General features: G+C 45.5%; 1 protein-coding gene across 1 annotated transcript in view; it reads right to left on the bottom strand.

Annotated features, from left to right (window-relative positions):
• Positions 1 to 9,109, bottom strand: part of LOC139696898 (uncharacterized) — a 275,078-nt gene extending 265,969 nt beyond the window's left edge. The window contains exon 1 of the mRNA XM_071595779.1: positions 8,228 to 9,109. Within this exon, the coding sequence (XP_071451880.1) occupies positions 8,228 to 8,569 (342 nt within the window). The 5' untranslated portion in view covers positions 8,570 to 9,109. The remainder of the gene's footprint in view (positions 1 to 8,227) is intronic.
• Between the last annotated feature and the right edge of the window lie 13,128 nt (positions 9,110 to 22,237).

Here is a 22,237-nt window from a genome sequence, read left to right as displayed (position 1 = left end):
TTTAAATATATTGTTATACATGCCCCAAAAGTATGATAACATTTTCAGCTGTATTTATTTTTTTAATTTGCCTGTGACAGCTGCGTTTAGGTAAGACGTATTTTTTTGAGCTTGGCCATTTTATTTTGTTAAAAAAAATGGATAAAACATTTGCATCAAATTTAGCGTAAAAAATGAAATAAAATGTAACAAAGTGTGTGAAATGTCAACAAAGGCCTATGAAAAGACTGAAATGAGGCAAACAAGAGTTTGCGAGTGGTATTATAAGCGTTTTTCACAAGATGGCCGCGAAGACGTTGAAGATGACGAACGCCCCAGCACATCAACAACCGATGAAAACGTGGAAAAAGTCAAAGAAATGGATACGAAATGGATCGCCGAATCACAATCAGAGAAGCCGCTGATGATACAGGCAAGTATGTCGATTGGCTCATTCCATGAAATATTTTCGAATGTTTTGGATATGAAACGCGTGACAGCAAGATTTGTTCCAAAATTGTTGAATTGAATGAACAACAAAAACAGCGGCGAATGGAAGTTGCTCAATGGAGTCGCTGAATGAAGTCAAAGACGATGCAGAATTAATGAAACCTGCTGTAGTAACAGGTGAAGAAACGTGGGTTTACGGAGATGACGTCGAAACCAAGGCTTGATACAATTCCTTTGATCCTTTTTTTTAACAAACGAAAATCGCCTCACGCTCATAAACGTACGTATAATCTTCGGCTTCGGCGGCTGCCACAGAAAAAGTATTAACAATGAACACATCTGAAAATTTTTATCATACTTTAGGGGCATGAACACCAACATAATAAGAAAACATGGAGACAATCTGACTCTCCAAACTTGCGAAATTTAAACATTTCCGTTATTTCTTCAACACACCTCGTACCCTGGCCTCAACTTAATGGAACCAATAATTCCTGTCTATCTGGAGGGAAACGCGTTCTCGGAAGGTTCTAAGGTGTGAAGAAGAGAGAATTAATGTGGGAACCGACGCGAGTGTCGTTCACGCGAGCGAACGTCCTGTCGGCGGCAAACGGGGATGCGGCGATCGCATCGAGGCGTTCCCGAGGGGAAAAGGCTTCTCTCTCGGCGGGTATACTATATATACACGGCACACGGTGTATGCGATCCCGCCGCGCCTGCCGATTATACCGCCCGGGCGTTTCCCGAGTCACAGGTGTAACAAGGGAGTCGTACGCTGAAGGAACCGCCGGCGGAAATTCGCACTCCCGAAAACATGGACGGTCGTCCATTGATAACCGCCTCTTTGATCCGACTAAGAGATGACCTGCCGACCCAGTGGAGTGAGATCCCTTGACCGCGTGTCCCTCAAAATATCTAGGATACAGGAACACAGCAATGAATCTCTCATTTTTGTAAGGAGTATTGGGAGGGGATTATTAATTCATCCACAAATTTATTTCCGAGAAATTATTCCTTTCGAATTTCCCCGCTGTGCCATCGGGCAGCAACACTGGGAATTCAAGTGCGCAGAGGATGGATTGGGCGAATGGATACTCATAGAAATAATGGCGGAAGTACGATAAGGGAGCTCTGACGGGAGAAGGAAGCAAAAGTAGACGCAGGAGAAGATATCGATAGGCGAGGGGAGGGGATGTTTGAAGACCGCTGTGATGGGGCGACGGATTGAGGCAAGGGGAGAAGAGGCAGGCAGGAGGAGCGAAATGAATGAAAGCAAGCGGTAAGTCTGAAGAATTGAAAATAACTCACCGCAGTGTAGAATGTGCCGGCGTATAGCGTCATGCCGGGCGGGGCTCGGGAGCTTCATCGATGGGCGGAATCTGTTTTCAGCAAAAAAATAACGATCGAAAATCCCCAAAAAAAGACAATCATACTTCTGTGAGAGGTGATTCGTAATAAAAGGCATGAACCCGGGATCATAATTGCCTTCCCCAGCGACGCCGCCCGGAGGTGCCGCAGAGGGCGGGCGGGGACGGGGCCGCCGTTTACGCGAGGAGTCCATGAGGTTACTGGGACCCTTCCACTCTCTCGGCCCCAGGCCAAAAAAGGTTGGGCGACCCCCGGTGGGTGCGTTTGCGTGGCGGGGGAGGGGTGGGAGAATTCCAATTCATGAATACGATCCCTGGGATACAGGTGTGACACGCCGCGGGCCCTGAAACCCATCCCCTCCCCCCTTCGCCCCCTCCTGAAGATTAAAATACCTAGAATACGTCAGCGCTCCCAAAGCTGACTTAATCTCTCTCTCTCTCTCTCTCTGTCTCTCACACCCTCTGTCCCTTGGGGGGAGGGGGGGGAGGCTAAGGCGAGGGAAGGGATGGATTCCTTGGCAAACTCCCGAAATATTTCACCCTTTGCCACACTTCCACCGAATGCCACTTGGAGAAGTAAGGGACGTTTTTCAGTGAGAGCGGGACGGACTACGGGGAGTGAATCGAATACGTCATATTCGGACCAGCGCGGAGAAGAAGTCCCTTCAGCCATTGGAAGGGACTTGTCTCCTGCAAAAGGCCTATCGTTCCGAGAGGAGTGAGACGCCTTCCGATCCAACTTCCAGAGGAAGATGGCTGTGACTCTGCCATCGAAACGTCGACGTCTTCGATTACCTGGAGAACGTATTCGAACACTTCCCAAGATCTCAGTCACATTAGAAATGACGAGGCTCGAAATCTGCGACTAGGGAGGTCAGCGTAGCATCAGTCAAGTGGTCCACCGACATACTTCCATTAAATTCCACATTGACTTTGCCTTGCCTCTCCCTGAATTTGCCTGAATATTCCTCCTAGCAACCGTCGGGAAACACTCGCAAATGCTATTCGTTGAACCCGCTTCGCTTCAGTCGTGATGAAAATAAAACAAAAACTGTGTTTTAGTCGATATTAAATAGGCGTGGAATATTAGTAGATCTGAAGTGAAATATGGCATAGGATTATACAATTTAGTCGATGGGAAATTAAAATCTATAGGCGTTCTCGCTAAAAGTGCTGCCCGGCATCAATTTCCAACTTCACACGAAGCATTATGAGGGTTATTGGGAGAAATAGCATCAGACCCTGCGACGACAGTTCCCAAGGGCGCATTTAAGAGCAAGGAGAGGCCTTCCGAAAGCACGCTGTTTGGAGGAGACTCGCCGCTGCCGGCCATTGTCCATGTCCGAAAATAAGCCACTTGTCAGGTCGTAAAAAGTCACGCATGCGCACCATTGGGGACCACGCCTTCAGGAGTGTGGACATTCCTCATCAGCACCCGTCAACCGGTGAATCTAATAGTTCCCATGGATCACGACTCTCGTCTTCACCATTCCTTATTTTCGCTCTGCGCGCTATTCTCGCAATGCAGGGATCCGAATACCACCACCACTCAATCCAGGTTTCGATCATAATGAAACGGACAGCGGTGGAGAGTTTCGTTTGTAGGGTAATTCATTATTATTATGATTATAAATGGTAATCTAATGGCTAACGAAGATGTTTTCAATGGACACAGTTGAAACATCGCTACACTTCAGAATGCCATTTAACGCGACACACAGAGTGACATCCGACGCATGACAATCACCCCTTCTTCAATTGACCCTTCGTGTTTCGGCCTGCCTACAACATGCCTGCCTCCCCATGCCTCGAATGCCCAGTATTCTACTATCGGAACTCGGCAGTTTTTAAAAAAGCTTTCGCAGTCAATCCAAACGCCCCGAATGAAGTGCAATGAGAAAACAAAAGAGAGGTGTTATTTTACACTAGATAAGCCTCATTTGGAATATGGATCCTTGGGAGAACATTTGGCGAAAAGAATTAGAAACAGTCCAGAGAAAATCCGCTTCTTTTGTGAAAATTTCTTACAATAAGAAGACGAGTGTGATAGGCCTTTGAGGGGAATTAGGCTGGGAGTTACCTAAGATGCGAAGAAAACAAGCGATACTTTTAGACTTTTAGAAAGGTTCAGAACAAATGAGTTGGCCGATGACACTAAAGGAATTACTATGGCCCCACACTATACTATAGGTAGATCAGACCACAAAGATAAAATAATGGAGATAGAATCCAGCACAGATTAGATACAAGTACTCACTCTTTTCCCGAACAATCAGAAATCATAAGAGCAAGAAGCCGAATTAATTTGGGAAATATTAAAGATATTCGGTTTACAAGTCAGGACAAGATTAAACGTCGCGTATACATTAGGTATAATCATAGGTGCTTGTGAATGTTAGTTGATAGCGTGTGCTTTTGCATGCGTATGAGTAGAAAAGGTTTTTGTATGAATATACACGATTGTGTGAGTGTAGATGGTATGAATTTTTATGGTTTTGCAAGCGGTTGTATTCTCTTTTCACGGGGGTACCTTAACACCCCCCGCCACACGCCCTTACGGCGGCTTTCGGGGCACTACTGAGTTTGCTCCAAATATTATCTCCCTTCATCCACCATGCATAGTACTTCCGTTTGAATTACTATCCGTCAGTTTTACTTTTTTCATTCTTCAATGTAAGGCTTACAAATGATAAAAACACAAGAACGAAAGAGTGTGTGTGTCCTAAGTGTCTGTTGTAGAATGAATGCAGCAAGAAAGGCCTCTCGTGCCTTGTTTTCCTTATCCCATTCGCCGTAACTACATTACGGACCTCCCATTACAAAAAAACTTTTGTTTACAAACCATTGCTCACTCGGACTTTAGGAGTTCAGGCACACATTTCCAAATGTAAGAGGCTCACTCAGGCTTTCTTTTCGTTAAAAATATCCGTTGTGCTCGGCGTGAGTTTGCGGAATCTATTCATGAGGTGAGAAGCAAACAACTGATTAGTTCACCGAAAATTTATACGTTCGACTATCGGATTACGACCGAAAACATCATAATTGGATTTGTTCGCGTGAAACTTGATGGTTAGACGACAATTGACGCCGTTGAACGTCAAATTTGCGGTTCGAGGCCGAATTAAAATAGCGTGGAATAACTAACTTTTTGCTTCCACAACAAATATTAAAACATCATCATTTGATTTGGCAGCATATAAAAAAAGGATTGAGATCGGTAACTCGCCCGTATTAATTCGAGGAAAGGTCAAGGGCGCGACAGAAAAAAAATATAGGGTCAGAAGAAAATAGAAATAAATAGGGAGATAGGGAGAAGATTGTGAAGGAGTAAAAAAAAAAGAATTATGACCGCGCCAACACTCCTCCCACACGCGAATTTTTTGGCGAGCGGTTGAAAGTGGAGCGAGTTGGGTATCCAACAAAAAAACCGAGTCTGAAGGTCGTCAAAAGTGACGCGGTCTCTATTCTGAAGTGCCCAAATCGGAATTCCAGAGAAGAGGGGAAGGAAAGGATGGGGTGGGGGGTGGCGAAAGTAAGGCAAAGGGAGGCGAGGGGGTTGCGATCCCGCCGAGGAAAGTACGAGGGCATCCGCGTAACGCAGCGGTGGCTCGGGCCAGGGTTTGGCCGGCATGGTTTACGTACTTTAGTACCATGTTGCTGCGTATTCGCTCCGGATTTCTGCCCAAGCTGATCCACTTCTTCTATTTGCTAATTTTTTAAATTAACATAGTAACATACAAGCCACCGCTAGGGTACGTGGTATGGGTTGAATACACACCAGACTAATTTGGACCGGAATTTGACCCTACCGCGGTCGAACAATGTTATTATAATGCCTTATCAATAGCGCGGGAAAAATGGGATCTTAAAACTATCTGTTCTACACTTGATCTCTCTAATTTTATTGACATGATCTCTCCCCCCGTGGTACGATGGGGGTAATAATACATTTTCAGTATCACTGCTAAAGAGACGCCATTCCAATTTATTCAAGGGATATAATCTGTAATTTAAAACCTTCGCTCCATTAAGCGATTCCCAGCTTAGCTGCTCTAATATTTTGGATACGCTACCAAGTTTATCATAAAAACATTTCAAGTCACGTGCATCATGCTCTTTGTTACCAAATGAGGAAATCACTATGGAATTATGGGAAATTCGCTCGGATTTACTCGTTGGGTCTAATTTGCATATTGACCATATTTTCACGGTGCGAAGCCGGATTGCACCGAGCGATTGCTTTTGTTTGTCTATCTAAGATCTAGATATGTCGCTTGCGTGATCCGTCGACGTGAAAATAATTAAACCACAGGCCTGAACCAAGAAACGCGGTTTCGCGGCGACGAACGGCTCTCAATGACAACCACCTGCCCAGAGCCCTCACTTTTGCGTTCTCTTCTGTTTACGCGACGCCCTCCGAGAGGAGCACGGGCACTCTGACAATGCCCAAAAGGGATTTCACACTCTCCATCAATCTCCACACCAAAGTCCAAAAAGCCTCCAATCCACACTAATCCCCTCAACGATCGGTGACTGGCCGAAATACACTCCGCTGCGAATTGTTTTCCATCCTCATCCATTTAATCCATCGTGTCCTCCATTGATCCTCCGTTCTTCGCAAATAAATTGCAAAAGAAATTAAGAGTATCCTATTTCATTATAAGCAAATTATATGCACAAAAATTTCCCCAATTCTAAGTCTAGCGTTGACCCTATTTCCAAAAAAAATCGCAAAAGGAATTTACAGGCTTTACTATTCTATTCATGATATGATTTAATCACATAAATATCGACTGAACTCGATCAAGTCTCATACTAATAATGAATATCCTTTATGCTCATAAGCTTAATGAACTCGATGGTTGAAGGTTCTACTTTGTGAAAATTCTTTATCTCTGAATAAATAAACTTGGTGTTTTTCACACAAAAAAAATTGTGTGAAATTTTGGTGGCAAAAAATACCAAGTTTATTTAATTAGTGGTCATAAGCTAGTTAAAAAAAAGTAATTGCGAGAATATAACATTGGTAAGCGCATTTATGAATAGAGATTTTCTTTTTAAATCACACAGATTTCGATTTGACGACATCCTTTTCCAAAATCGACCCTCGAGTAAGTATTCATTGTCACAACGGGAAAAGGCACGAGACAGCGAATTCCCATTCACGCGAACTAAGTTTTACACGAAAAAAGGAAAAGGTTAAATACTTGATCGCCATATTATATTCTACTTGTCATCTTTATTTTTCCAAGGTGTGAGAAGCATAAATCGTTTGCAGAAATAAAATGTAATTCTATAATAGCCTCATTTTTGGATTGATACCAACAAATTATGAAATTCATACCATGAAAATTTGTCATTATTCAAATATTAAATGTAAAAAAACAGAAGCAATGATACGGACAAAAAAGGCTAAACTAGAAAAAACATGGCGAATACGGAACTAGATGTGCTTAGATGAGTAAAATTTGAGAAGTGGGCGCGGAGTATAATAGAGAAAATAGATTGAATAGATACGATGGCACGGGAAAATTTAACGAACGCATAATGGCAGTAGCAAAATAGGATTTACATGAGAAAAGAATAGAGGCATAAAGATAATTAGGAGTAACTTAAGGGTGTGCGTATGAGAGGAGGGAGAATGGTGGGTAAGTGGGGAAGATGAAAGAGTTTTTTGACACTTGATAAAGGCGGCAGGAACACAATACGCGACGAAGTAAGTGGACAACTGTGCAACTCTGAAGCCAAAAGGATGCAGCTTTTACGGATGTTCCTGAGGAGTCTACGACGACTCAAAAGTAAGTTTCCGGACCATATGAAACCGATAGAAGTTCCATCGCCTTGGAAATATTTAGTCTGAACATTTTTCTGTCTTATGAAGGGATATCGTGTCGCTAAGAAGCCCGCGCAAAGGTTACCCAAGTACATTACGGGAACTTCTCTTGGATTGAATAATAAGAATGGCGAGACAATCATGCAGAAAGAAAGAGAAAACACTAATGTCAAATTAACGGAAAAGGGAAACAATAATTTGGGAAAAGAATAGCAATACACTGATTCACGCAAATTGTAGTGAAGCCGTCCGGCCATGTTTAAAACGAAAACGAATTACTGCAGCTGGCGAATGATTAAAATATTTCCTCAAATGGAGCACTTCAAAGAACTCGTGCAAGTCTCAATTTTTTTGCAATGCTGCGAGCGAGGTTGGAAGGCGTTTTTTAAGAGAGGGAGAGCGAGCGAAATAAGAGTTTACGGCGTTCGGCGACAGAGATTTTTCAACATGGAGCGTGGACAAAACCGGAAGCAGGAGAACGAATCCTCCCAAGTGCGAGCCAGAATCGAGTCTCCCCTCCTCCGGCGGCCTACCCGCGGGCCGCACCACGAGTGTGGCCCGCCGGACCGCTGGGAGGTGGGGATTGGGGCAAACTCACCACCAGGTAACTCTTGAGGAACAAACCAGTCGCCGGAACGGCGGCGTCCGAAGGCCCCGGCGAGGACGGGCCCGGCTGCCGCGCGAGGCCCGCGCCCTCGGCGACCCGCACACGCCCGACATCCTCCGCATCCTCCTCCCGGCTTCCGGGCGCGCCGATCCCCGCCACCGGTCCCAGCCCGGGACACTTCCCGCAAGGGGGGACGGCCGGGGAGGCGGCGTCGCCCCCTTGTCCCGTCGGGGTGACGGGGCAAGGGGTCGGCGCCGGATCGCTCGGGGCGATGACCGCGGGCTCCCCGCCGCCCTTGTCCGCACCGCTGGCCACGCCTCCGGCCCCCATCATCCGCCTCCGAGAAGCACTGCCGTCTTTTACGCCGCCACGGATTCCACTCCGGGTGTCATTCTTTTGGTGCGGCTCTTGGGAAATTCCGTGGAACCAAAGCCCTCAACCTAATAGGCACCAGCAAGGGCACGGAACTCCCTCACTTGGTGCGCTGACTTCGAGAGAGGTTCCGAAAACAAAAGCGGTATGTTCGTGCTGGCAGACCTCAGTCACTATTCGGAAACTAGAGATGGATTGACGGTCTTTTATATTAACGATCCAATTCCTATTTCAATCAATACCCAAACGCCATTCTCTCCCCCATGGTCTCTTGATTTCTTGCAATATTTAACAAGCCCACGAGAACGCAAGCCCAATCGGACCTGTTACCGGTAACTTTCGATAACCTGTAAGTATCAAGCATAAATATTTAATTCATTTGCTTGGAGTATCGTTCATGTTTTGGCGTTAAAAATTATGGTTGCTGAAAAGATATCAGTTAGCAGAGTGTGATAATCAGAAAATTATTAAATTTTTCATCTATGCCCACCAGCTTTATCTAGAATACTAACCCAATGTGAATAGTAAAGATGACGGAGACGACGGTAATGCAGACGGACAAGTGCAGATGGTGCCCTGAGACGTTGTTTCTACTCAAAAAGTAGCGTGACGTTACAATGCGAAGTTACGTTCAAAGTTGACTTTTCAACTGAAAAACGAAAGTGGATATTGGAACAACATCGGCCAGCCAATTGCAATTGGAAAACTTTGGTTTCAAATTTTACGACTGAATGTTTCAGAATCTTTTGAATCACTTCGAGCGCCACTGAAAAAGAACAAGAAAGCAAGCAGCTAAACGATATCTATGAGATCCGTTTGAAATTTGAGACCAGGATGCTGATAATAAAAGCTTACGGTATAATAAATATTTAGCAGAGCAGCCCTGCTACGCTGTCTTCATAAAAAAAACAATTTCAGCTAATCAATTGTGCCCTTTTCATCGTGCACCAAACTTTCCGTCTCGACCGAGGAGGGTGACGTCATGGAGAGGCAGTGGCACGTCGCTGACAAGTCAACAAGTTCAGAAGAGCACCTTAGGGGATCCGAATCGTCTTTCGGGAGCCAAAACCGGAGACTTTCGTTAGAGTCAATGTCCGTCGAGAATCATCAAGTGAACAGTCATAAACCGATAAAAATTCCACACCGAAATATACCGAATCTCACAAAAAATGCGCACGTATTTGAAACACGTCACGCAGAGAAGCTCAATATTTACAGGAGGAAGACTAGCAGCACGCGAATATCTGTGCGAAACCTCACGACGACTGATACCCGTGGCTTCTTGAATTTCCGAAGTGAACGGAGGGGAGCAGTGGACGAACTCAAAGACTCTCTTACCGATTAAATCATTCATCCATTCTCCCAAGGAGAAAAACTGTACATATATTATCCAGCTTTGATACCCCAGAAATTACAGGGCTTGTTATTTTATCATGTTAAATGATCACCAGTTTATGCTTTTTGTTAAGCTTAGTCCCTGGATAACACGCAAAGATGGTACGCTTCAAAAAAGGTGGAAACGTTTTACCCTCGAGCGAGTGCTGGAAGAAGAAGGGGGGGGGGTGAGAGGGAGAAAGGGCGCTCAACAGTTTCACTTCACCACACTCCTTCCGATCCCCACCGATTGGAATACTTGAGGGGGAAGGAACGAAGGTTTCCGCTGAGGTGACCACAAACGCAGGGACCGTCCGGGGTAACCTTGTGATCCTTGGGCACTTTTCTTCGACTGACAGGGGATGAGGGTTCAGACTGCACCCTTGACACACACACGCACACACACACAGGTCACCTCCGTGACCGACTGCTTGTCCTCGAATGGTCGGCGCTAAACGCGCCACTGCACAGGACTCCGACCCCTCTCTGTGGGGGCGGCACTTTCACTCGGACGAAGGGGGGGGGGAGAGGGCGATTCCTGCTCACCGCATCTCCCATTCGCTCACGAAACACTCCACGGACATCTAAGAAGATTCGGGCCGTGTCAACGTGGGCACCGCGCAATCCGGGTCATCCACTACAAACGCCTGGCCACCCGCTCCTGGATGACTGCGGGGTTAATATTCCGGCGTCGGTCTTTTCACTCGAAGTGCATTCGCTCCTCGCCCGCAATCCCACACCCCCGTTCTCTTTCCCCGCCGCCTCCGCCCCCCAAGCCCTCTCTTCGCCTCAAGCCGCTCGCGCCCCTCCGCCCCGCGGCCCCGCTTGCTCTGCCGGGACGAGAGCCGTGCGAGTGACGAAGAATACACGCCGTGTCCCTTTTAAGAACTCCAACGCTCTCCCCCCCCGGCCACCCTCCCAGTCCTCCCCTCCCCCACCCGTGGCCGTGGGGGTGGGGGGAGAGACGAGGGGTGCGGGAGAGAAGGAGGAAGCGCTCTCCACCCCCATACTCTCCCTCCTGCCCCGCGGAGGCTCAATCTCCCCCTCCGGCCCCCGCCCGCCCCGCCCCCGCGGCGAATGTACACTATATATACATATATATATGTACGTAACACGCGCCGCCGACCAGCGCCGAAGCCAAGAGAGCGCACGTCTCCCTCCATCCGATTGGCGTGATATATGCACGCGTATCGAAGCCATCCATGTCACGTCGAGGGTCGACAGCTATCGACTATGTTGCTGACTATTGACTGTTGACAGCGGCTGTAGTTCACCGGGTTTGTGGACCTAGTGGACTATGCCGCGATCGTTACAGTAGAGCTTGCCCTGTTTTGTTTTCTAGCTTCATCCCTCGTCTCTCTCTCTCTCTCTCTGTCTGTTGGGGGTCACGCCTCCGCTGCCTGCGGTATGTCACATTCCCCACCTCTATCTTTGAAGGCGGGGACCATGAGTTGCATGCCCATGCGATGGTTGCATTGCCCCTTCTTACTTTTAAATTCTAGTTCGCACATTATCGGATGCATTTTTACTACATTTGCAATTGCATGCGCATGGGAATGTTAGTTGATAGTATATGTACTCGTATTTGCATGCGTGTAAGTTAAAAAGGTTTTTGCATGAGTATATACGCCTCTGTGGATGTAGGTTTGCATGCATAAGTTGGTTTTACATGTGGTTTTTCCTCTTTTACGGGTGGTGACCTAGCATCCCCCGCCACACGCACCTGTGGCGGCTTGCGGGGCATTATGTAGATGTAGTATGTCCTGCAACACCCCCCTGAGCTCTTCCAAAATTAAAATCTACCAAACAGCCTTATACCGTATATTGCATATAGTAATCAACCACTCTTCAACTGAACGCGCTTCCTGTCTCAATTCATTCCAACCAAAATTCCTGTTTCTCCCTCTTTAGAATAGTGTATACTCCCCCAAGTCAACGTTTTAATTAGCCTCATCATTGATCAAGATTCCCGCCATCAACCTCCTCATTCTTGAACAAAAATAATGATGGCGGTATTGGCCATTGTGGAGAATACAGCCAATATGACCGTACGGACGACATTTCTGATTCGACGACAGGGGCGACACGGTGGTATAATTTGGCAACGGCCGATATGGCTGGCATGACGGCTTCGTCTATATGACCAAACTGATGATATTGCTTACACGAACGATATTACTTATAGGTTAACATGGATGACATTGCCCTATAATTAATTTCGCGACACTTAACTATAGAGGACACATGGCAATATGGACGATATTTTTCTACAGCCGAAGATTGTCGCCATGTCCAAAATTTCCGAAATAGAGCACGTGCCCACTGCTCTAATGACTGGTGACCCAACACCTTCCGCCACACATCCCCGTGGCGGTCTTCAGGGCAGTCTGCAGAAGGGCGTCTGTAGCTGCATAAAATCCTTTCGGAAATTCGTTGTCTCAGACATAACTTTATGGAATTTACACATCGCATTTAAAATAAAATAGGAAACATAGTAAATCCATTTAGAACTTTATTTGAAACAAGACCTACGTTTCGACGTAGGACGTCATCATCAGGGATGACCTACAGAAGACAACTTGTACTACTATATAGTTACAGGGGGGTAGGGCGGAGTCAGAGTAAAAGGGAGGTTGATGGGGGGAGGGGGTCAAGAGGTCAAGAGTGTTGGATGTGGATGGGAGGGGAAGAAAAGGGAAGAGAAGCCTGCGATGTCAATCGTTGGCTATTAATAGGGGTTTCAACTTCGATATTAATACTCCACGAGCCACCAAAAAGGTGTGTAGCAGGGGCTGCAAGTACCAGGTGGGAAGGTTAAGTGATGAGGGAGAATATGGGAGAGGAAGGGAAAAATATTCGTTAAGCAACTAGAAAATAAATCGCAAATTTGTATACATCTTGAAGGAAGACCCGATTCAAAACAAGGGTTATTTCACCCAATAAATTAGTTATTTATTTTGAGAAAAAAGGGAATTTGGTCTGGGAATGCGAAAGTGCTTTTTTTTATGGCGGGAATACCCCGTGTGAGGAGCCCTGGGCGTGAAAGAGGGGTAGGGGTAGGTCTATGGGGGGGGGAAGAGAGGGAGTGATACAAAATTTCGTCATCAAGTCCATCCTGGCAACGGACACTTCAATTCAAATTTCAAATCGCTAATTTCTAAGTATCGAGTTTATATCTTTTATTTTCGACAGAGGGCGTTTTAGGCACAAAGTTACTTATGTGGTCACGTTCAACAGAGCGCTTGGCATAAAATTAAGATGCTAAGTTCCTATTATTTACACACACCTGATGTTCCTTCATTCTTTCTTTAAATATTCGTCCGGTTTGTTCTGCAAATGTGTTTTGCCGGACATTCCAAGCACCCTTTTTCACTTCCCACATTTTGGAGAATTTTGTTTTTAGCGTGTGTGATCAGTTCTTTAGTCATGAATTATTGTAAAATGCACATTTGATTTTTTTATTTCGGTCATTTCGGGCTTAATTTTTGGGAAGTATTCCCTAAATAGAGAACACGTCGCTATTTGGCAGTGGGATGTTTTATACGACGGTGGGCTGAAGACGAATGCACACAGGTTTGCAGACCACGAAGAAAATACTTTCAGAAGCACTTCTGGTGGCATGTGGAAGTAACATTCAACTCAAAATACATGCGCAGGCCGTTACATTCAACCTGCGTATTTTGAGAAGCGGAAAAAATTAGCCAGAAGCAACAAGGAGCGATCATTCGAATTATGAGGGCATCAATATCTCCAAGGTGTTCAATGTTTTTCAATGAGAAGACACTTGACACCTCGGTATTGGGGAGCAATGTAGCATTCAATGAGCATTGGACGAAACCATTAAAAGAAAGCTTTTGCTTTTAAAGCTGTACTTTGAGTAGAATGTTCCATAAATAGATTAATATTATTAATCTTCTAGTTTGAATGACATTATTTCCCGCTTCAGTTATTCGTAACTTTAGCCTTCATGCCGTCCGAACAGCTTTCCTTCTACACCTTCCTCCCTCCGCCCAATTACGCCGCCCCCCTCCAATCACGGTCCAAGGGCCTCAGCCTACCTATCTATATCGCCTCCACCCTTTTTCTACCTTCTTCGGATTTCCCACCCCAACTTCCCCGCTTCTTTCACTGGTACGATAAGAATACAACTCTGACAGGTCTCTTCAGGGATTAAGGCTGGGATGCGAAGAGAGCAGGCGGGACTTTTAGAAAGGTTCAGAACAAACGAATTTAACGATGACACCAAAGGAATGATAAATGCCCCCCGCTATTTCGGTAGATCAGAACACAAAATAAAATAAGGGAGAAAGATTCCAGGGCAGACAAATACTCATTCTATACCCGAACAATCGGGAATTGCAATAGTAAGGAACCACAGTCACTATAAAAATTATATTTGAAAAACATTTAATTTACAGGTCTGTAAACATTTAACTTTGCATAGAAAAAAGATATATTCGTAGGTGCATGTGCACGTATGTTAGTTGATAATGTATGTATTAGCATGCGTGTAAGTTGTAAAAGCTTATGCACGAACATATACACCTCCGCGGTTGTCGATTGGTATGAATTTGTTTCGTTTTGCATGTGGTTTTATTCACTTTTCGGGGGGGGGGGGACCTCGCGCCCCCCGCCACACGACTTCGCGGCAGCTTGCGGGGTATTATTTAGACGTAGATTTAAAGGTTCATCGTTTGTCTTTTCTCCAGTGAAGCAGATCGAATGAATGGCACCTTCGTGACACCGTTGAATCGTCGTGAGGCCAGTTCTGCGATTCTGGTATTCCCGAAAACAGGAGTGAGAAGCCATACATTCCGGAGCGACATCTATTTACCATTTGAGCTTTTGAGGGGAGGGGGAGAGCGCACGTGGATAGCCCGCCCTCCATCCCTCCCGACTGCACTCACTCATCTCCCAAGGGACCCCCACCAAAGGGATTACGAGAGGCCAGGGAGGGCTTCGGGGGGGCGGGGCGGGGGGGGGTCGGGGCGGGGGGGGGGGGTCGGGCCATCGCTGCAGAGCAGTGCTGAAGCTTCCTCCCTCACCCCCTCCCCCCTGTTCTCCGGAGAAACACTCCCGGGGCCTTCACGGCCGAAGGAGCGAGCCCCTGTGTATTTCTCGAAGGAGTGGTGCCACCCCCCCCCCTGGCCCTGTGGAAATGAATCCACCCATGCGCTTCCCTTTTTTATCGCAACGAGATAAGGAATGCATCTTGCAAGCACAAAGGGGCATAATTATTCATCGTAGTCCACCCGTCGACGAGAGCTTTTGTATGAGGTCGGCGGAAGCGGGGCTAAGCGCCGGCGCCACTGCACCGCTTCCAAGCCTCGCTTAACAGGACACAGCATTACGCCCCGCACCGCAAACCCCTATTCTATTCCGCGGACTTCCCCCATTCATCTCGCTCAAACTGCATCGTCTCTCAATTCCTCACTCTTTCCTCGTACGCCAAACTAAACGTGCTCCGGTCACCTATTATTATTAATACGTATTACGTAATCTGTCGGTTAAGGTAGGCTTTGGATGGACACAACTACCAATTAAATAGCTTGTCTCTCACAAAAGAACATAATCCAGCATCCTACTCTACATCAGGTCTCTCTTCTTCTCCAAGTACTCCCTACCTCCCTTCATCCCGTCCAACATCCCTATCCTGTTCCTTCCCTTTCCTCTTTTGCCCAACATTCTCCCCTCTATCACAGTCTTCAACATCCCACTGCCGGTCAATACCCCCCTTTAGCCACTTTTCCTGCCTCCATAGGATTTCTCCCAACAATCCCCTCTCTTCACCCACCATACTACTGTACTTCCTCATTTGTTTTCTTCTCGGTCCATTCCTTCTCAACACCCAAAATTCAAAAGCTTCCAATCTATGTCCATCTTCCTGCTTCGATGACCACGTGTCCGCGCCATACATAGCTGTGCTCCATATAAAAGTTTTTACGAGTATTTTCTTTTCATCCTTATCCAACCACCCTGCCATCATCTCCACCTTGTAAAAGCTTATTATTAAGTAAAAGATTATTATTATTATTATTAGGTAATATACCGGTTAAGGTAGATTTTGGATGAACACGGCTACTAAATAAATATTTTGTGACTCCTAAAAAAACACAAGATCCATCATCCTACTCTATATCAGGTCCCTCTTCATCTCTGAGTACTTTCTTCCTCCCTTCATCCCGTCCAACATCCCTATCCTGTTCCTTCCCTTTCCTCTTTTGCCCAACATTCTCCCCTCTATCACAGTCTTCAACATCCCACCACCGGTCAATACCCCCTTCATCCACTTTTCCTGCCTCCATAGGATTGCTCCCAACAAACCCCTCTCTTCGCCCACCATACCAAGTACTTCCTCGTTTGTTTTCTTCTCTGTCCATTTCACCTTCTCCATTCTTCTCCACATCCACATTTCAAAAGCCTCCAGTCTACGTCTATCCTCCTGCTTCAATGACCACGTTTCCGCGCCGTACGCTACGCTCCAAATTAAAGTTTTTACGAGTCTTTTCTCAACACCCTTACTCAACGTCCCCGTCATCAACTCCCTCCTCCTTGTGAAAGACTCTTTGCCTAGCGCAATTCTTCTCCTCACGTCCCTACTACTTTGACCGTGTTGGTCCAAAACACTTCCGAGGGGCGAAAACTGTTCCACCTGCACTAGCTTTTGCCCTCCTATTTTAATGTTTAGCTTAGCCTTTTGCTTTCTAGAAAATCGTATAGCCTTTGTTTTAGTTTCATTTTACACTTCAACGGTCACCAACTTACCCAAAATAAAATAAAAACTCGATTCTCCCTAGTTTTTCATTTCCAACGTCCATTTAAAATCTGGGGCGGCGGGAGGGGGAGGCGAAAGGTCATAGGTCATCATTCGCTTCGAAGACCAGATTTGAATTTTTTTGATTCAGACGAATGTATGAGACAGTTTCTGGCCAGTTTCGATTACAGGGATTCATTTCACATAACCACTCCTTCTCGTCAAATAAAAGATACCTCATCAGTGGATTTATGAAAGTTACCGACGCAATTTGGGTTAAACACTCCGAAAAAATGGAACATTTTCAAAAATGTCGAATATTCGAACACTAGAATCGAATTTGAATCAACGGTCTCTTCATATTTTGCTAAGCAACCATTTTTGAGATTTTTCGATACCAGATGTTCCTTGGAAAGCGCAGGCGGCAGGGTGGAAGGAACTGGGCCTCGCCAATACCCAGCTGATATGCCAAGATGTGTCTTCTTTTGAAAAATGCACATAATATTATTCCGAGAAAAAAAATCCAAAGAAGCGAGCAAACAAAATGGTAAACAAGCGAGCAGCGCACCAAATGGAAAGTGAGGGAATCACAGAATCACTTGAGCAGGCATGGGTAGGGAGCACTCAAGGGAGAATCTCCAGAGATAAGAAGAAGAGATCAAATATTTCTATGGAAATATTCTTACGATAAAATCGCGGCGGGGAAGTTGTCTTTCTCGCGGGTCGGACCTCGCCCACCGAGTGTTTTCAACGGTGCAGAGATGGACTTAATTGAGGAATGAAACAGCACACAGAGACACGAGATGCACGCTTCGTGAAGAAACGTTTTGAGCAACCAGAAAGCGCCACCCTGTTTGCTGACTATCCAGCGTAGGGGGGAAACTGGCAGCATGAAAATTGCAAGCACGGCTTGAAATTTGAACCAAACACAAGTCACTCGAGTTTAACGTCGAAATAGGAAGAAACAATTATAATCCCACATTATACAAATAGGACAGATACCGGAAACGGAAATTAACGGAAATTTGAGTGACTAGGTTAAACAAGGAATACTTGTTCCCTTCGCACTATCAGCGAAAACTGTAGTAAACATCACATTAGACAATGTGAAACCGAATCCGTCGAACCAATTACCCAATTACCCCTCAGGCTCTTAACCTCTCCCCCCGGGCCAACTACACCCCCGGCCCGTATCCCCCGGCAACACGAGAAACGTCTTCAACCCCCCACCCCCCCCCCCGGTTTCCACGACTCGATGCAAGCGTGACAATGTCACACACCGTGAGGCCTCGCACGCCTTAAGCTCTGCCATTTGGATTGATTGATGTGTTTTTCATGCATACTAAGTAAGACCTTGGGAACGAAATGGGCGGCGGGATGGTGTGTGAAGACAGAGGCTGAGTGTAGTGCTGTTTACATCTACATCTACAAAATACCCCGCAAGCCGCCGCAAGGGCGTGTGGCGGGGGGTGTCAGGTCACCAGCCATGCATGCACAATCCCAAACATGTCACCTCTAAACAAATATTAGTTTGATCATGCACTAGAAATATATTAATCACATGAAAGAAAGTATTTGCACGAGTGTGTGCGCTGCTGTGGGTGTAATTTTCCACGTTGTCGTTTTGCATTTGGTATTGTTCCCTTTTACGGTTGGTGACCTAACACCCCCGCCACACGCCCTTGGGGCGGCTTGCGGGGTATTTTGTAGATGTAGATGAAGTACTTAGATGCAACAACATTCAATAACAAGATAAGCATATCCAAATCATGCCGCAGAACAAAAAAAGACGGGTCTGCTTCAATAGGATAAGGACAAAATAGATAAATTGCCAATTATAATTACCTCCTAAGCGATCGCTCTCATATTTATTTTTCTCTCTGATTGTTTGAGAAAAAAAAGAAATTTTAAATCCATCCGTTTTACAACAACTTTCTCTAGCAACAAAAAGAATGAGATCACTTATGATTACAAGATATCTCGGGCGAATGCCAAGACGGAATCTCGGAAAGCGTTAAGTGGATTCCAAAGAAAAAAAGAGCGGAAAATTTTAAAGAGAATCCGAAAGCATTTTGTTCATACGTCAGAAAGTTTCAAGGAAATAAGTCAACTGCTAATTCACTCACAAATGAGAAAGGCAAAAGAGTAACCAGCAGTTTGGAAAATACTAACTTATTAAATTCCTTCTTTCAAAGCGTTATCACTGATTCGAGTATCTCACCGAATACCCCGATAGCATACCTAATCGTGCCGGTCAACCGGCGTCCAAAATTGAAATCTCATATAATGGAATAGAACGTTCGCTGAAAAATATCAAGCCTGATAAATCCTCAGGGCCCGATGAAATATGGATCTAGCTTCAGAAATGGCGCCGTATCTTGAAATAATATTTAAGAAGTCGCTGGTAGGCCGCAAGGTTCCCAGAGATTGGAAAAAGGCTAACGTAAAAACACTATTTAAAAACGGAGACAAGGAGGAACAGGACACTTACAGACCTATTTCCCTCACGTCCATTCCGTGCAAGATTATGGAATGGTGCATAGTTACTAGTTCGATCGTGAGACACCTCGATAATCAGGAGTTATCAATGAAAAATCACCACGGTTTCCAAGAAGGGTAGAACACAACTTGCGCTTTTTGTTTATGATATTCTTATTTCGGGAGAGAGCAATGTTCTAGAGGACGAGATTTTTCTAGATTTCAAGAAAACCTTCGACAAAGTACCTCATAGAGAACTACTCGCAAAGCTAGAAACATGTGGCATAGATAAAAATATCCGGGGTTGGATTGATGAATTTTTTAACAGTCGGATTCAAAGAGCAATGATAGATGGTGTTACCTCGAATGCAGTAGAAGTAACTTGGGGTGTTCCCCAGGGAAGAGTTAAGATCGAGGGAGGCAGGGAAAGCGGACGCAGAGCATTTTGAAGAGAAGATAAAATATTAGAGAGGCTATGAAAGAAGGAGTAATGCTATAAAAGTGAACAAGCAACTTGGGGGAAGGGAATGAAGGGAGGTAGAAGGAATTTGGAGTTAATCATTGGTTTATTGTAGTGCAGAGTGTTACTGCGTTCAAGTGTGTTCGGTGGAACTCATTCAAGTTCAGCCATCGCCCCGAGTGCCTGGTTGTACCAATGATCAAACATTACCCGTTGACTGCTTTTAATAATATTGACAATGACAGTGATGTTGATAATAGTTATTATTACTATGGTGATTCGAGACGGTCCCACTCAGTCCATGATCGATAAAGAATCCATAGGAATCACGTGATGCGACGGCTGCAAAGGGCATTTCTTACGAGGGAAACGGAAAACAAATACGCGTCAGGAAGCGAAAGGGAATGAAAATCCAACCAAGTAAATAGGACATAAAATATGGGGCGTCCTTCACTCGGAGAGGACATGAGAAAAAGATTTCCTAACGATTCGCAATGTTTATAGTAAAAGGAGCGCCTATCTCATTCAGAGGGAGCAGAGTGGAGGCGATGTGGGAGTGAACTGGGAAAACGATGGGCATAAAAAAAAGACGGGGCAAGGTGCGAAAGAAAAACAGGAGGGGAAGGAAGACGATCGAAAAAGAGAGAGATTGGAATAAAATAAGTGAAGTTAGGATAGAGGGCGTGAGAAAAAGTTAAGCAGGCGAAGGAGCACGAGTGCGGCGGGATGCTAGGACAAAAGAAAGGAGGATTCCGTCGTAAATCGCCTCGAGGGTTGGGGGAGGGGTGGGGCAAGAAGTTTATCCAATGGGGCTTTTTCCGAGGGAGCGTGATAAACGATTCCCGTTTTCCAGTTTATTTGGATGAGAAATGGCGTCCCGGGGGGGAGGGTGGGAAGGGCTGTTGAAGGGTTTGCGGGGAGGGGGGATTTCCAACAACTGGTTAGAGAAAGGGGGGGGTTTCCAACAACTGGTTAAGTCCCAGGGAGGATTGGGAAGAATAAAGAAACAAAGAAGCCACAAATCGAATCACTAAAAGGAGGGGTAGTTAAGGGCAAATTGGATGGAGATGAGGTTTAGCGGCGCTGAAACCATTATAACAACGCACTCTCATTCATCATTTACTTCGAGGTTTTCTACGCATTAAAAGGCAGTTTTTATTTAGACGATCCCTACACACTACGTGCAGTTATTTCCAACACATCGCGCGGGCTTTCTTCTGCTTGCCCAGCGTTACATACCGCTTCGATTCTCCGTGCCTTCCATCAGCCTTCGTTCTGCTTAAAAAAAACCTATCATTCTCTTCCTTTCCATTCACTCAATATTCTCCATCCTTAATCTAAACCCTTGACCTCATTATCCCATCCGGATTACAGGATCGTAAAACCGAGCTTTGAGAACAAAATACCACCTACAGCATCTATCTACAAATGACTCGGCGAAATACCATTAGCGTGTTAGGTGATTGACTTTCCCCGAAGGAAACACAACGGCTCCGGCTTTTTGTGTTCCATGTGCTTGATGAATTCAAAGGTTTTATTGGATTGATTTATGTATTAATTCAAGATGAAGGCTTAGTTTGGAATAGATTGTGAGGAACGTAGACCAGTTACGTTTGTAAAAAGTTAATGCGAACAAGGTAGCAGTGCCACGACACTATTGGATGAATGAAGATGGGAGCCACTAGTTGACCTTAGGTTTAAGTACAGGTTAAATTACACGCCGTTGCGGCGGCTATTGTGTAGATGTAGATATGTAAAGTTGTGGACACGCAATCGGATGTTTTGCGGAAGTTTCAAGAATGCAATTTCTCTCCCCATTGAAGCAGTCGGTTCGGCTGGAATTTCGTGCAGAGCAGGCGGATCAGAGAGCAGGCGTTCGCCGCGGGTGGAGAGGGTGTGCTGGGGGAGCGTTGGGGAAGGGGGGGGGAGTGCGTCGTGAAGCCCCCTGAGACTCAATAGCAACTAATAAACATTTCGCAATGGAGCCACGATTGCCGTAAAAGGAAGAAAACACTTTAGGGTGACCTATTGTAATAAATACGTTTATTTTATCCATCTATTAAATGGTGAACCGTGATTGGCGGGCGTCGAAAGAAGAGCTCCGGGTGGACTTCCCCAGGGTGCGTGGAGCGAGCGACCCTTCTCCCCGCCCGTCGACACCAGGGGCCGAACGCCGAGACGAAAACACGGAAGTCCTTATTCTTTTATTCGGGGCACGTTCAGCCGTTTGAGTCACCCAACCTTATTCCCGTGTCGGTATGCAATCATTTTTAGAGTTTTAGAGAACAGACGTTTGAAGGTAATCGAAATATTACTGCTTCAGGAAACTCACTACGATGAAATGGACGAGAAGAATCTCCAAATTAAAGAGGCCATTCGAAGAACAAAAAAGAAAAAATCTGATGAAAATCATCCATATGTGTGCGGACTAAAAACACCCATCGTAGTGCACTAAAATTCAGTGTAAGTTATTAAGGTTTTTGCGTGAATATTTACGACTTTGTGGGAGTGAAATTGGCAAGATTTTTTTAGGTTTGCATGCGGGTTGATTCCCTTTAATGGG

Source organism: Hetaerina americana, unplaced genomic scaffold, assembly GCF_022747635.1.
Source record: "Hetaerina americana unplaced genomic scaffold, ioHetAmer1.1.p SCAF_7, whole genome shotgun sequence".
Lineage (NCBI taxonomy): Eukaryota > Metazoa > Arthropoda > Insecta > Odonata > Calopterygidae > Hetaerina > Hetaerina americana.
Note: the sequence above shows the minus strand (reverse complement) of the source record. Positions and strands in the feature narration are given on the sequence as shown.